Consider the following 17447-nt stretch of genomic DNA (forward strand, 5'->3'; position numbering starts at 1 on the left):
ATTTGCCCCTAACTCTCATTTCTTACGTAAGCAAGAAACCTTATCTTCTCCTAATTCACCACACTCCAATGTTTCTCCCTTCAGAGCAGATTAATTTAAGTTCAGCTTCTTGAATGACAGCAATTGATCCTGATTCCATTCTTACTCTTCAAAGATCCCACTGACAATTCGGATTCTGTCATTTCCTTACATCGTCATGCATACACCTTACACAGGGGTCACTGAATAGCAACGACGGAGTCTCACATCATTAGCCAAAGAATGATAAGGCTGAAGTTGTGCCTCAATAAAAGAGCTAACCTTTGGGCTATCTTAAGGCTGAGCCGGGGACGTCAATTTGACAGATTAATGCACATATTACTAACTTTGCATTCAAAAATTCAACATATTTGAGTACCTCCTTCATCACTGTTTTAACTCCTGTTTCAGCCATGATTATTTCAAAGTTAAAAATCGCACAAAACCAGGTTATAGTCCAACAGGTTTATTTGGAAGCATTAGCTTTCGGAGCACTGCTCCTTCATCAGGTGGTTATGGAATATAAGATTGTAAGACACAGAATTTATAGCAAAAGTTTATGGTGTGATGAAACTGAAATTATGTATTGAAAAAAGATCTGGATTAGTTGTTAATCACTCATCTTTTAGAATGACCATGTTGGTTTCAATTCTTTCATATATAAATCGCAGAACTTTTTTAAAAGTTGCATTCTCAAGTGAACTTTAACAATTGTTTTTATGTGGCACAGACAGTCTCACACAGGGAAACTCACACCTTCAATACATTATCTGGGCCGACATGACACCAATTGTTAAAGTTCACTTGAGAATTCAACTTTTAAAAAAGTTCTGCGATTTACATATGAAAGAACTGAAACCAACATGGTCATTCTAAAAGATGAATGACTTAACAAACAATCCATGTCATTTTCAATATTTAATTTCAGTTACATCACACTGTAAACTTTTGCTATAAATTCTGTGTCTTACAAACTTATTCTCCACAACCACCTGATGAAGGAGCAGTGCTCAGAAAGCTAGTGCTTCCAATTCAACCTGTTGGACTATAACCTGGTGCTGTGTGATTTTTAACTTTGTACACCCCAGTCCAACACCGACATTTCCAAATCATGATTATTTCAAAGACTTTGAATTAGTTGGCTTGTACAATTCAAAATGAAGGGGCTGCAGCATTAACAACTGATCCACTCCTTCTTGTGCTATGCTTTCTAACATATCATACTCTTTATATTTTCCAGTTCTACCTTTTATTAATTAAAGTTTGACTCCATGGCTGCACACTTGACACTCAGTAAATCTCAAATTCAAGTCACAACACAGGCTTTGAACACATAAAAGGCTGCAGTTCAATGACATAATCAGGAAGGGCTAATTTATCGAAGCTGCCTTTTATACAAAACAAAATTGACAGAAGATCTGCCTGTCCACCCAAGGAACTCATATACTCATTGAAGAAGAGCAGCAAAGATGGACAGGCCAACATATATATATATACAGCCAATGCTAATTAACCAGCCATATGCGTCATTTGCTAATTTTAGGAGCTTGTTCTATACAAATTGGCCGTCAAGTTTGCTTATGTAACTTCATTTCAAAAGAAGTTAAATCGTTGTGAAGTCTTGGTAGGGTCCTGGGTAGTGTTGGTGAACAGAGAGACCGAGGGGTTCAAGTACACAGTTCCTGGGAAGTTATGTCAGAGGTAGACAGGTTGGTAAAAAAAAATCTTTGGCACACTTGCCTTCATTGTTCAGAACATTGAGAATAGGAGTTGGAACATTACCATGCGGCTGTACAGGACACTGGTGAGGCCACGTTTGGAGCATTTTTGCCACGGTTTACCTATTACCTATTATCTATGCTACTTAAATATGTGATCTGCTCGCAAGATACAACTTTTCACTGTGCCTCAGTACACGTGACAATAACTTCAATTCATTCAATTCAATTCAACTGTGTACAGTTCTGGTCACCCCGCTATAGGAAGGATATTATTAAGCTGGAGAGGGTTCAGGAAAGATTTACAGAGATTTTACTGGTACTGGGGGGTTTGAGTTATAAGGAGAGGCTGGATAGGCTGACAGCGTAAGAGGTTTGTAAAATTATAAGGGGCATAATAATGAGGGTGAAGAGCAAAGATCTTTACTCTAGGGTAGGGGAGTTGAAAACTTAGAGGGCATAATTTTAAGGTGAGAGGAGAAAGATTTAAAAGGGATCTGAGGGGCAATGTTTTCACACAGAGTGTGGGTCAAATGTGAAATGAACAGCCAGAGGAAGTGGTAGATGCAGGTACAGTTACAACATTTAAAAGACATTTGGACAGGTTCATGAATAGGAAAAGTTTCGCAGGATATGGAGAAAGTGAAGACCGCAGATGTTGGAGATCAGAGTCGAGAGTGTGGTGCTGGAAAAGCACAGCAGGTCAGGCAGCATCCAAGGAGCAGGAGGGTTGACATTTCGGGATGAAGGGCTTATGCACAAAATGTCAATTCTCCTGCTCCTCAGAAGCTGCTTGACCTGCTGTGCTTTTCCAACATCACACTCTTGACTTAGCGGGATATGGGCCAAGCGCGGGCAAATGGGACTGATTCAGTTTGAGAAACCTGGTCATATGGACGAGTTGGACCGAAGGGCCTGCTTCCATGTTGTATAATGCTATCCTTTTGGATGTCCTGACGTTGAAAGGTGCTGTATAGAAACAAGCTCTTACTTTCATAACTGCTAATAGTTTTGCAGCCATATGCACTGCCATGCAAAGGCAGAAGCTCAGAAGTAATTAAAAATACCACCCTGTGTTAGACACTAATTAATACTGTACTGGTCTGGGTAAACACTTTCAAACAGGTTAGAAATGGCTTGGAGTTGAAAACATAGCACATGTTGAGAAATAATCAGCTATGGCCTCAGTAAAACACTAATGACCTACTGATAGATAGAATCACTCCTACTTGATCATTTCACAGTTCACTGAGAAATATTAATGGGTTTCTTTCAGGAAGCATTTGATTTGTTACAACTTTTTTTATATATAGATCCTGTACACTAATAGAAAGATTAAAAGACATACAAAAAAAAAAGTAATGATGCATTTTATGTTCAGGGCATTGAATCACAAAAATAGAATCACTTCACTCTGATGACCCAGTGACTGCCTTCTGTGTTGTGTAGTCAATAGACAAATGTTTCTGACCACCCGCTGCCCGAACAATGAGCAAAGGAAAAATATATGGCCAGAATTTCCTTGTTAAGAGGCCCCTCTCCCAATTGCTCCATACAGCAACCAACAGATCCCAGTGCCAGTCTGTTATAATGTCAGGTTCAGGGATATTTCCTGTTGTTCTGCAGCGGCAAACACAACATTCTCAAAATCCGATGGTCCACTATCACATCTCTTAAGGGACTCTCTTCACCTTGCATTTCGGTCCCTGCTAATAGACCAGTGCTATGGACCAGACCAAACCCCCTCAAAATATATTAAAGAGATAGTCTGGACCCTATCTTTTCCTTATTTTAAAGGTAAGAATAAGGCATTACATTCCAGATGTAATTTGATTGGTCAAACTACTCAACTTATAGCAAAACACACTTTAGTTTACAGACAAAATAAAAATAAAATAGCTGGCTTAACTGTAACTCTATCAAAATGTGAAACAAAATTGTAGTTATTTTAACAACTACTATTTAACTGTTCCAATACAGTAAGATCCCATAAACACACCCTTGGCAAAGGCAAATTCAGTAAAATACAATGTATCACATGCAATTCTAGCAGCAGGAATAGAGCCCCAGTTTTTAGCTATAACAGAGAGAGGAATAAGAGCTTCCACATCCAATTTTCAGACCTCAGCAACTGCTGAAAGCTAAAACTGAAAGTCCTGGTTCTGTGGGAGCTTGAACCCACCCATTCAGGCTGCTTCTATTGTTCCAATTTTTTAAAAAAGGCCAGGGCCTCACAAACTGTGTATTCTATTGGCTTTGAGTAGACCACTTCACACCTCTGACTCAACAGTTCTCCATAAAACAGAAGAAAAAATACCATTCTTAAGGTCGTTGTATTGTCTCAGCAGTTTCATGAGGAATCTTGCTTTCGGGTGCTGGTCAAGAGGAAAGAGAAATAAAAGGCTGGGAATAACGCCTTTCACTCAGTACAGGTGATTACAATGTTGCAGCACCACATTAGGTCCAGATGTGTGGGAAAACATCAGAATTTTAAATCTTAGTCTCGGCTAATGTTACTCAAAATACTGAATCCCATTTCTGTGTTTGGAGAGAAGGGATTAATTTTGTATTTGTCTGGGAAAAGGAAAATATGAGGAAATGTTATTTAAAAAATCCCAAGGCCTGACTTGCAGTGATTTTAAACATTAGTACAAATTCCTTGCTGCACACTGCATCAATGGCTGAAAAATTGCTTTGCTTGTTTTCAGGTAAATTCACAAATTCTCTCCTGCAGCAGGAGACTGTGAATCAAGAGAGTGAGGATCAAAGGTAGGTTCCCACTGGGAGTGTAAGCTCGATGAACGTACTCTTAATGTCATACATTTTCAGTTAGCTTTTTGTTGGAATGCATGTATAACATGAACGTACGCCATCGGAAAGGCAAGTCTTTACTCACAATGATAACCTACAACTTCAGGCTCCCTCTACCACAACTAACAACATCAGAGCAGAAATCAAAGCCAATACATGAGGTTGTCTGGCTATTAGAATGTACATTAGCATCGGGAATTAGGAAGTCAAATATATTGTTGTCATACATCTCAAGAGGACTAGAATATAAAAGCAGGGCTGTACTTCTGAAGCTTTATAAGGCTATGGTCAGACCACATTTAGAGCATTTTGAGCAATTTTGGGCCCCATACCTCAGGAAGGATATACTGGCCCTGGAGCAGGTCCAGAGGAGGTTCATGAGAACGATCCCAGGAATGAATGTCTTAACACATGAGGAACATCTGAGGATTCTGGGTTTTTCCTCGATGGAGCTTAGAAGGATGTGGGTGATCTGATTGAAACTTACAGAATACTGAATGGCCTGGACAGAGGGAATGTTGGGAAGAAGTTTCCATTGGCAGGAGAGATGAGAACCCAAGGGCACAGCCTTAGAGTAAAGGGAAGAGCCTTTAGAATGGAGATAAGGAGAAACTTCTTTAGCCAGAGAATGGGGAATCTGTGGAATTCATTGCCTCAGAGGGCTGTGGAGGTCAATTAATTGAGTATATTTACAACAGAGGTAGATAGGTTCTTGATTGCCAAGGGGATCAAAGGTCATGGGGAGAAAGCAGGAGAATGGGGTTGAAAAACCTATCAGCCATGCTCAAATGGTGAAGCAGACTCAATGGGCTGAATGGCCTAATTTCAGCTCTTATGGTCTCACAATGTTTATTTATTGTATGTGATCCTACAACAGAGAAACCAATTAGTCAGCTGACCAGTCTCTACCCCAGATAAGTCTCATCCCATTTCTTTCCAACTAACCCCATTAGCAGATACTTCCATTTCTTGCTCTCTATTGTCTTCACCTAACTTCCCCTTCAATGTATCGATGTTATTTACCTGATGTAGTTCTTGTGATTGGGAGATCCTTGACATAGCCATACTTTGAAATAAGATATTTCTCTTGAATTCCCTACTTGACTCATTAATGACTGCCTTCTTCTTCTGGTGTCTTCCTTTGATCAATAAGTTGAAGCATCTTGCACCATCCTTGGGAATTTTCTTTGAGCTTTTGCCAATGCCACTACATCCCTTTCTAAAATGAAGGCCAGAACTGTTCACAGCTCTCCAGTATTGTCCAACTAAAGTTCAACTGGGCAGAAGTGGTCCTGCAGATGTTGGAGCTTAGGATGGTGCTGGAAAAGCACAGCAGGTCAGGCAGCATCCAAGGAGCAGGAAAATTGACATTTCAGGCAAAAACCCTTCTTCAGGAATGGATGAAGGGCTTTTGCCCGAAATGTCAATTTTCTTGCTCCTTGGATGCTGCTTGACCTGCTGTGCTTTTCCAGCACCACTCTAATCTCAACTAAGGTACAACACAGGTTTAACATAACATCCTTATTTTTTAATTTTATCCTTCTGGAATTGGAGCCTAAAGCTGAGTTTACATTTTCCATTCATGGACTTATTAGCCTCCGCTGCTGGATATATTGATTTATTAATAGGTATCTTTGGATCCTGTGAGATATTATGTTATATCTTTATTAACTCACTCTCCAGCTTGCTATATTCATTAACACCAGGTTCCTATTCATTCATTTATTCATTCATAACCCTTTACTAACCCATTATTTACTATAACAGTTTCATTCATTCATTCATAAAACCCCAGTTCTGTAGTATATTTTAATATCCAAATTTAAAAACAACCCTTTCAAACTCATGACTGCATTTTCACACCTTATCAGCCCCTGCTCCGAGCAATGTTTACCTCTGAATAAGTGCAGCATACAGAACAATACCACCCCCATCAAGTCTCCACAAAACGATATAATATTAATCAGCCCTTACCAACCATCTCCTGGACCTGAATAGATTCTCCAATTAGAAAGTACCTGTTAAATAAAACTCACACTGGCAAATAGTAAATAAATCTCATAACCCAGCTGCAGTAATCAGTTTAATATCCTTTATTCTCTTATTAAGTAGATGTACAATTTCTAACTTATTTAGAGCATAGAGTCCTAGCACTTTGACTAATATTTTCTAATTTAAAAGACAAAAGAACTAACACCTCCTAATTATCCAAGCAGACCGGACAGACATCCCATCAGAAGTAGCAGCCAACATTGAGCACATTTTAACCCATCTCCTGTCTCCCAGTACAGAAGCCTGTCAAACCTTTGTGTACTATAGATAAAAGAATGTAACACCGTAGTAATGGAATTTTAATATACGCAAGAACCATGTATAAAGGGGCTCTTGTAAGAGCTGTATTTCGGGATTCTATTGCCGTCTTGAACTTGTGCTGTGATTGCTAAATAAAAGAGGCTATTTTACGCCACTCACTGATTCCAGTCGTTATTTGAACACAATCCCGCAATACTATGCTTCTCTATTCTACTTAGACTCATTTTTGGTGCCATTAATGCTCTTACCACTAAAATGTATCTAAATTGTAATTCGTTCGCAAAACATATGTCCGTTCTGTGTGTGTATTTAGTGTCTTTTTGCATTTAGACAAAGTTTTCAAGCCATTTTACCTGAAAAAGGCCATGAAGGAGAAGCCATAGCCATGTTGTTCTGCTATTCCTGCACATACCACGTTGGTAGAAGCACCAATCAATGTCCCGTTGCCTGAAATGGGGAAAGGTAATTACACAAAGGTCAGAATAAAATGATATCAACATCAATGATCATGAGAGGGCCAAACCCAAGATTAACACAGGAACCTAAATACGTAGACAATGTAAGGTAGATTTAAAAATAAATGCAATTTGTACTTCATGTGAGAGATGCAAGCTTTGGAAATGAAGGCTTGGATGGATATGGCAAAATGTATATATATTCAAGCACAAAACTAAAAGGTGGTAAGGAGAAGTATCCATTATAATTCCCCAATCTCTTGCAAAGTGGTTCTGATAATCAGTCATGATTTGGAGATGCTGGTGTTGGACTGGGGTGTACAAAGATAAAAATCACACAACATGAGGTTATAGTCCAACAGGTTTATTTGAAAGCACTAGCTTTCAGAGTGCTGCTCCCTCATCAGGTAGTTGTGGTACACTCCACAACCATCTGATGAAGGAGCAGTGCTCCGAAAGCTAGTGCTTCCAAATAAACCTGTTGGACTATAACCTGATAATTGGTAACATTCTTCCTTCTGACTGGGAATGCTGTGATTTAAAAGTCCACTGTGTAGTAAAGTTGAGTTTGTAACAAATATTGATTTTTAATTCATTGGCTGGTAATTGGACATTCAAGAAGGCAGATTATTTTTTAACAGCATAAAGTTGTTTTACCCTACAGCAACATGACCAATTCACATCAACAAATGCAGATGAATTAATAATTCAGTGTATTTGATGAGAACCTGAATTCGTTGCTGAATTTCAGAGTGTTGAAGTACTGCCTAACTTTCAAAAGGATTTGTTTGTCTGCAAAGTGTTTTAAGACGTCCTAAGGGTGTGTATGTGCTACATTCCAACCTTGTTGGGGAGGAGAAGGAATATCTGCAGAAACTTATCAAATATAATACGCTTACACACACACTTAATCACCTACAGTGTTTAATAATCGAAAGCTAAAGGGGAGGTGATGGCCTAATGGCATTATCACTGGGCTACTCACCCAGAAACCCAGGTTCAAACCCCCCCTCGGCAGATTGGTGGAATTTGAATTGAATACAAATCTGGAATTAAGAGTCTAACAATGATTGTGAAGCCAGTTGCGATTGTTGGGGGAAAAACAATAGGCGAAAGTGAGGACTGCAGATGCTGGAGATTAGAGTGGTGCTGGAAAAGCACAGCAGGTCAGGCAGCATCTGAGGAGCAGATTACTCTGTTATCTGTCTTTGTGTTTGTGAACTACAAGTTCCTCCTAGTTTGAGGAAGGATTGAATTTAGAATTCTGCTCTCATTAGAATTTACTTCAGGAACTCCTGATGAAGGGCTCCTGCCCAAAACATCAATTTTCCTGCTCCTCGGATGCTGCCTGACTGGCTGTGCTTTTCCAGCACCACTCTAATCTTGAGGGGAAAAAGAATGTAACACCATAGTAATGGAATTTTAGAATACCTAAGAACTGTGTATAAAGGAGGTCTTGTAAGAGCTCGGGAAAAAAATCTGATTCACTCATGTCCTTTAGGGAAGGTAATGGCCTACATGTGACCTCCAGACCAGCCGTGATGTGGATGACACTTAACTGCCCTTTGTGTAATTAGGAATGGGCAATAAAGGCTGGCTCAGCCAGCAATGCCCACAACCCATGAATACATTTTAACCAACAGACCATTGAAAATTTAACTGCTTGAACAATGAGAACGCATGATTTAAGATAGCTCTTAAATGTTTGCTCTTGCCTGCTACAGAACTGGTTCTGGGGGAGGCATGGTGGCTCAGTGGTTCGCACTGCTGCCTCACAAAACCAGGGACCCGGGTTCGATTCCCGCCTCGGGTGACTGTCTGCGTGGAGTTTGCACATTCTCCCCATGTCTGCATGGGTTTCTTCCGGGTGCTCTGGTTTCCTCCCACACTCCAAAAATGTGCAGGTCAGGTGAATTGACCATGCCAAATTGCCCATAGTGTTGGTTGGGGTAAATATAGGCTAGGGGAATGGGCCTGGGTGGGTTACTCTTCGGTGTGGACTAGTTGGGTCAAAGGACCTGTTTCCACACTGTAGGGAATCTAATCTAATCTATCTCCAGACAAATTTATTAAGTTCTACTTGGAACATACAATTATGCTTGAATTACTGGCAGTTAGAGCTAGAAATCACATACCAAGCAAAAGTCCTTGAGTTTTGAAGCACATGTTTGCTCTTGCCTGCTACAGAACTGGTTCAGGCACTGAGGAGCAAAGTGAGGTCCCTTTTGACTCTCTCTCCCTCCCCAGAAAACGTCTAAGTTCAGGCCCTGCCAACAATATTGAGGCTATGTGCAGCAAGCAGAAACATTCATCTCCACAGCTGTCTCTCCTGGGGCAAAAAACAACTTTGGTGTGTATCTCTTTAAATCAGAAACTTCAATACTATTGAATTTAGCCCAAGGTCATCCTTTTACACCAAACCATGGATTTTCTACTCTCCCTACCTTTCCTTTATATGGATTTTACTTTGGTCAATCTATTCTGTCTTACTCTGTTATCTGTCTTTGTGTTTGTGAACTACCAGTTCCTCCTGGTTTGGGAAAGGATTGAATTAGAATTCTGCTCTCATTAGAATTTACATCAAACCCTGACCCTGTATGCGCTTTTTTTGGTAGAAGTAAATTTCTGCTGTCCTCAACAAAATTCACATCAACAAATGCAGATGAATTAATAATTCAGTGTATTTGGTGAGAACCTGAATTGGTTGCTGAATTTCAGAGTGTTGGAGTACTGTCTAACTTTCAAAAGAATTTACTTGTCTGCAAAGAGTTTTATCATAGAGTGATAGAGATGTACAGCACGGAAATAGACCCTTCGGTCCAATCCGTCCATGCCGACCAGATATCCCAACCCAATCCAGTTAGGATGTCCTGAGAACATAAAACATATGGGTGCAAAAGAGGATGAACATAAGAACAAGGGAAAGGAGTAGATAATTCAGCCCCTTGAGGCTGCTTCGCCATTTGATATGATCATGGTTTATCTCAACAACATTTTCCTGCCCACTTTTCATAACCTTTCAGCCCATTTCTAATTAAAAAGCTACTTCCACCTTAAATTCACTTAATCACCCAGCATCCATCGGACTCTGGGTGCGGTGAATTCCACATTTCTTCCCATTTCTGTTTTAAATCTGTTACAGCTTATCATAAAACTATACCCTGTCATTCTAGGTGTTTCAATAATGCCAACTCATGCCTGCAGGTTTGCTACATGCCAGATATATTGTTAAATTTTGCTAAATTGGAAATCTTGGAAAAAAAAACAAGAGATAGCGTTGGTATCTCAACACCCAGAACAAAAGTAATATGCTTTAACCGAAGGTTAGATTCTCTGTGGCAGTCTTCAGTGGGAGGTATGTTCCTCAAAAAAGGGTTAGTAATGTTCCTAACCCCTTAATTTTCCCTGAACACTTTAAAAAGGGTCTCATGCCAGGATTTTAAAACAATAGGCCCATGTGAATATGGGATTAGAGCCACATCAAAGTCTAACCAGAAACTGGTTTTGGTGAGTGGAAGGATGGGCGTTGGCCGTGACACAAACCTCCCACATTTTTCTGCAGCTGGTGCTGCAGCACTTTGTTTATCAAACTGAGTGAGTGAACAGGGCCTCAATTAAAAATATAGAATAGCAAATAGGAGCAGGAGGCAGCTATTCAACACGGTCAAGGCTAACCACCAGTTATTCCCTGTTTCTGGTTGATCACTTTAGCTCTCAGAACTATATTGAACTCCTTAAAAACACTCATTATTTCAGCTTCAACCACTTTCTATGTCAGAGAATTTCACAAGTTCATCCCTCCCTGGTGAAGAAATTTCTCATTTCAGTCCGAAATGGCCTACTACATATCCTGAGGCTTTGACACCTAGTTCTGGTCTTCCTGTTACTGGGAACACCTCTCCTGATCTTAGCCTCCCTCACCCTGCTAGAATTTTCTTGGTTTTGATGAGTTCCTCATTCATTCTTCAGAATTCCAATGGATATGGTCCCAACTAATCTAAGGTAGCTCAGTGGTTTGCTCTGCTGCCTCACAGCACCAGGGACCTGGGTTTGATTCCACCCTTGGGTGACTGTCTGTGTGGAGTTTGCACATTCTCCTCATGTCTGTGTGGGATTCCTCCTACAGTCCAAAGATTAGGTGGATTGGCCATGCTAAATGTAGTGTCCAGGGTTGGCCATTAGGATTGGGGTGGGATGTTCTTCACAGGGTTGGTGTGGATTGAATGGCCTGCTTCTACAATGTAGGGATTCTATGATTGTAAATTTCTTTATCATTGCCATCACAGGAATCAGTCTGGTAAATCTTTTCTGCACTCCCTCCTTAGCCAGAACGTCCTTCCACAGTTTAGGACTGCACACAGTATTCCAGGTGTAGTCTCACCAAGGCCCGGTACAATTGCAGTCCTGTATTCACATCCTCTTGCTATGAAGCCCAACATACCATTTGTCTTCATCACTACCTGCTGCACCTGTGTGCTTACTTTCACCCACTGGTGTACAAAGATACGCAACTCTTCTTACGCCTCAATTAATGAGCATTTATTCCACAAGACAGTACCCCAACTGGTGTAACACTTTCACAGTACTGCAGTGAAATGGCAGCCTTGAATATGGAAAAGATGCTGATAATTCAGTGAAGGGAATGGATTGCTAAATCACCCCTGGCACACTGTTGATAAAATGCCAATATGTTTTGAGAGCTGTCAATTAACATGCTTACTCTAGATTGGAGTTTAAATTCACTAACGTTACTGTATGAATCTATATTGGATTTACAGCAAATTCCTCTCCCTGTTATTTTACCAGGGCAGTTAACCTGCTTATGTTAAGTAATGCCTCTATTAAAATAGAGAGGAAGAGCAAGTTGATACAAGTAGCTATTTCTTATTCATACAGTAATGTCATTTACAGTGATTTCCACCAAGAGCACCATTTCAATTTTAAAATGGGCACTCAATCACACATTCAGCACATTTCAATTTCAGCTTCACCTCCAAGTTTGTGTGTTTCTCACTGATGGTCATAAAATGGTGCTTCAATTGTGATTTCCTGTTACCCTGTCCAATTAACAACAGATTCCTCACTGCTTGTTGACTGGGCTCTCATTTTCCAAACACTGATTAACTGTTGTTTTCAAGAGAGGCATGTTCCTGTTCATGCAGCACAGCCTGCATCTCCTGGAAGACTGTGTACCTGCTTCCTCAAGTAGACTCAATCAACGTGTGTCTGCTGCAGCAGGTATCAGTCTGATGCACTTGATCCCTGTGTTACTGGGGGGGGGGGGAGGAAGAAAAACAATCAGCACTGATAGCATCAGGCCTCCAATCAATAGAAGCTGACAGAATTCAGGTGATTAGGCCTTGATGTTGTCACGAGTTTCTTGTTTTCTCCATTCATGGTGCCAATTTTCAGCCAGCCTGCATATCTCATCCTTGTTTTAGGACAGAAAATATCTAATTAAAAATCTCATACTGCCTCAAGAACACAGACAAAAGTTCCCCTTGCTCCAAAAGCCTTCAAATCTTTAAGGAATAATTTTTGAATAGGTCAATATTTCACTGGTGTGCAGCAAGGGATTTAGATTAGATTCAATTCCCTACAGTATGGAAACAGGCCCTTCGGCCCAACAAGTCCGCACCAACCCTCTGATGAGTAACCCAGCCAGACCCATTTCCTTCTGACTAATGCACCTAACACTATGGGCAATTTAGCATAGCCAACTCACCTGACCTGCACATCTTTGGAATGTGGGAGGAAACCAGAGCAAACCCACACAGACACAGGGAGAATGTGCAAACTCCACACAGACAGCCACCCAAGGCTGGAATTGAACCTGGGACGCTGGCACTGTGAAGCAGCAGTGCTAACCACTGAGCCATCGTGCCACATTTCTCAAAATGCGATGCATCTTTCCCACCAATGTTCTTCCTTTCTGTCCTGAAGGCATTTATTTCTTTCAAACCCACTACTATCTAGAAGGTCAGAGGTAGCAACTACAGATAAGAGGAGCTGATAGTTTAGTGGTATTACCACCAGACTCTTAGTCTGGGAGGTCCAGGCAATGTCCTGGGGAGCTGGGTTCAAAGCCTGTTATGGCAGATGGTGAATTTGATTAAAAGTTTGGGATTTTGAGTCTGATGATAACTACAAAACTGTGATTGTTTGTTGGAGAAAAAAGCCCATCTGGTTCACTAATGACCTTTAAGGAAGGAAATCTGCTGTCTTTACCTGGTCTGCCCACTGTGTGACTTCAGACCCATTGCAATATGGTTGATTGTCAAATGGCCTCTGGGCAATTAGGGATTTCCAATAAATATTGGTCTGGCCAGTGACATCCATGTCCCATGAATGAATTTTAAAAATAACCTACCACCTATAAGTCCTCCTCTGAGCCATTCACCATCCTTACTTGGAAATATATCGCTGTTCCTTCAGTAGCCCTGGGCAATTCAGGCATTGCCTCCCTATTTGCACAGTGGGTCTACTTATGATACATCGACTGCAGTAGTTAAGGCAACCCACTTCCTCAAGGGTAATTAGGGATGGATATTAAATACGAGCCCAGCTAGTGACACTCATGCCCTATGAGTGATGTCTTAAAAATGTGCAAGATATAAAATTGTGCATCAGTAGATGGTTTTACCACAGGATGAATCACTCCCTACCTTCGATAAATACTGGGAGTTACAGAGGGCCATTGGAAGCACTGGTACTATCCTCCTAGATAGTTCAGTATAGACTGATAATCCAACTCTAGACTTTCCTAGTCTATATAACTCAGCCGCTCACTGAATGACTTCTTTATCCATCCTAAAGAGTTGATGGGGCACACATCCTAGTGATTGCTGTAGCTTGGAAACATGAACTTTCTCTATATTCCTGGTAGCTGTACATTTACAAACATTTAATTATATTTATTGATAAGGTGTAGGCATCGCTGGTTAGGCTGGCATTTATTAACAATTCTGATTGCCCTTGAGGAGGTGATGATGAGCTAACCTTTTCAACAGCTGCAGCTCTTGGGGTGTGGAAACACCCATAGTACTGTAACGGAAGGAGTCCCAGGATTTTGACCCAGTAACAGTGAAGAAACAATGACACAGTTCCAAGTTAGGATGGTGTGGGTCAATCAAAAGTTGAGAGGCAATTATGTTGCCAGGGCTGGAGGATCTGAGCTACAGGGAGAGGCTGAACAGGCTGGGGCTGTTTTCCCTGGAGCATTAGAGACTGAGGGGTGACCTTATAGAGGTTTACAAAATTATGAGGGGCATGGAAAGGATAAATAGACAAAGTCTTTTCACTGGGGTCGGGGAGTCCAGAACTAGAGGGCATAGGTTTAGGGTGAGAGGGGAAAGATATAAAAGAGACCTAAGGGGCAACGTTTACACGCAGAGGGTGATATGAGTATGGAATGAGCTGCCAGAGGAAGTGGTGGAGGCTGGTACAATTGCAACATTTAAGAGGCATTTGGATGGGTATATGAATAGGAAGGGTTTGGAGGGATATGGGCCGGGTGCTGGCAGGTGGGACTAGATTGGGTTAGGATATCTGGTCGGCATGGACGGGTTGGAACGAAGGGTCTGTTTCCATGCTGTACATCTCTATGACTCTATGACTATAATGCCACTTTTGAGTCCATTATGATAATCAAAGACCAAAATGTTACCTTGAACTCGTTTTTCAATTATTTTGTTTCTTTTGCAAGTTAAATGTCAACTTGGTTGTTGGGCATTTTAATGGCTGGGTGTCCTTGACTCCATAAACTCTGCTACAATTTCTGAACTCTATATTTGCAAAGTGAGTTCACATGATGTGAATTGACTTCATTTGGGATAAGGTATATTGGAGAGAAGGAGGAAGAGAGGAGACCTGATCAAGGTGTACAAAATAATGAGAGGAATAGATAGGGTCAATAGCCAGAGACTTTTCCCCAGGGCAGGATTGACTGGTACAAGAAGTCACAGTCTGAAGATATTAGGAGGAAGGTATAAAGGAGATGTCAGAGGTAGGTTCTTTACGCAGAGAGTTGTGAATGCATGGAATGCGTTGCCAGCTGTGGTGGTGGAAGCAGAGTCAGTGGGGACATTTAGGCGACTGCTGGACATGCACATGGATAGCAGTGAGTTGGAATGTGTAGGTTAAGTTACTATATTTTACATTAGGATTAAATCTTGGCACAACATCGAGGGCCAAAGGGCCTTTTCTGTGCTGTAATTTTCTATGTTCTATGTTCTAAATGCTACATGGCAAAAAATAGATCAAACCCAAATTGGAAATTGAAAATCCCAAAGCTTTTCAAGAGAAATGTTCTGACCTGAGCCTTTGGCTGATGTGCTTTAACACACAGTTACTTTTAAACTCTTGATATCAAAGAAACTCATTAGAATTTTTTTAAAGCAAACGAATTCTCAATTTTTGCCATGGAATTTTCAAATTTATTCTTTCACAGGCTGTCAGCAACACTAGCAAGGACAATATATTATCCACCCCAACTACCCTTGAATTGAGTGACTTCCTAGGCCATTTCAGAGTGAAGTTACGACTATCCACATCCGTATATTTTGTAAATCATACATTGGCCAGATTCGATAAGGGTGGCAGATTTCCTTCGTAAAGGACACAAATGAAACAGATGGGTTCTGCTAAAGTGCATTGTGTTTCCATTAGCTTGTTCTACTCGTTATTTCCTCTTAGGATCCCTACAGTGCAGAAGCCATTCGGCCCATCAAGTCCACATCAACGCTCTGAACAGCATCACACCCAGACCCACCACCATATCCCTCTAATCCTGCCTTTTGACTAATCCACGTAGCCTACGCACTATGGGAAATTTAGCATGGCCAAGACACTTAACTTACATATCTTTGGTCCATGGGAGGAAACCAGAGCACCCGGAATATAACCACGCAGACACAGGGAGAATATGCTAACTCCACACGGTCAGTCGCCTCAGGCTGGAATTGAACCTGTGCCCCTAATGCTGCGAGACAGCAGAAGACTGGAGGCTGGCAAACATGGTGCCACTGTTTAAGAAGGGCAGTAAAGACAAGCCAGGGAACTAACGACCGGTAAGCCTGACCTCAGTGGTGGGCAAGTTGTTGGATGGAATCCTTAAGGGACAGGATGTACATGTATTTTGAAAGTCAAGGACTGATTAGGGATAGTCAACATGGCTTTGTGCATGGGAAATCATGTCTCACAAACTTGATTGAGTTTTTTGAAGAAGTAACTAAGAAGATTGATGAGGGCAGAGCAGGAGATGTAATCTATATGGACTTCAGTAAGGCGTTCGACGAGGTTCCCCTTGGGAGATTGATTAGCAAGGTTAGATCTCATGGAATACAGGGAGAACTAGCCATTTGGATACAGTACTGGCTCAAAGGTAGAAGACAGAGGGTGGTGGTGGAGGGTTGTTTTTCAGACTGGAGGCCTGTGACCAATGGAATGCCACAAGGATCGGTGCTGGGCCCTCTACTTTTTGTCATTTACATAACTGATTTGGATGTGAGCATTAGAGATACAGATAGTTAGTTTGGAGATGACACCAAAATTGGAGGTGTAGTGGACTGCGAAGAGGGTTACCTCAGATTACAACAGGATCTTGAACAGATAGGCCAATGGGTTGAGAAGTGGCAGATGGAGTTTAATTCAGATAAATGCGAGGTGCTGCATTTTAGGGAAAACAAATCTTAGCAGGACTTATACACTTAATGGTAAGGTCCTAGGGAGTGTTGCTGAACAAAGAGACCTTGGAGTGCAGGTTCATAGCTCCTTGAAAGTGGAGTCGCAGGTAGATAGGATAATGAAGAAGGCATTTGGTATGCTTTCCTTTACTGGTCAGAGTAATGAGTACAGGAGTTGGGAGGTCATGTTGCGGCTGTACAGGACATTGGTTAGGCCACTGTTGGAATATTGGTGCAATACTGGTCTCCTTCCTATCGGAAAGATGTTGTGAAACTTGAAAGGGTTCAGAAAAGATTTACAAGGATGTTGTCAGGGTCGAAGGATCTGAGCTACAGGGAGAGGCTGAACAGGCTGGGGCTGTTTTCCCTGGAGCTTCAGAGACTGAGAGGTGACCTTATAGAGGTTTACAAAATTATGAGGGGCATGGATAGGATAAATAGACAAAGTC

General features: G+C 41.2%; 1 protein-coding gene across 4 annotated transcripts in view; it reads right to left on the reverse strand.

Annotated features, from left to right (window-relative positions):
• oca2 (oculocutaneous albinism II) overlaps positions 1 to 17447 on the reverse strand; it is a 546847-nt gene that overhangs the window by 71471 nt on the left and 457929 nt on the right. For all 4 annotated transcript variants that reach the window (XM_043692289.2, XM_087987811.1, XM_043692287.2 and 1 more), the window contains one exon: positions 7214 to 7307. In XM_043692289.2, the coding sequence (XP_043548224.1) occupies positions 7214 to 7307 (94 nt within the window). The remainder of the gene's footprint in view (positions 1 to 7213; positions 7308 to 17447) is intronic.

Source organism: Chiloscyllium plagiosum, unplaced genomic scaffold (assembly GCF_037043375.1).
Source record: "Chiloscyllium plagiosum isolate Xiang-an unplaced genomic scaffold, Cpla_swu_hap1 HiC_scaffold_6, whole genome shotgun sequence".
Classification (NCBI taxonomy): Eukaryota; Metazoa; Chordata; class Chondrichthyes; order Orectolobiformes; family Hemiscylliidae; genus Chiloscyllium; species Chiloscyllium plagiosum.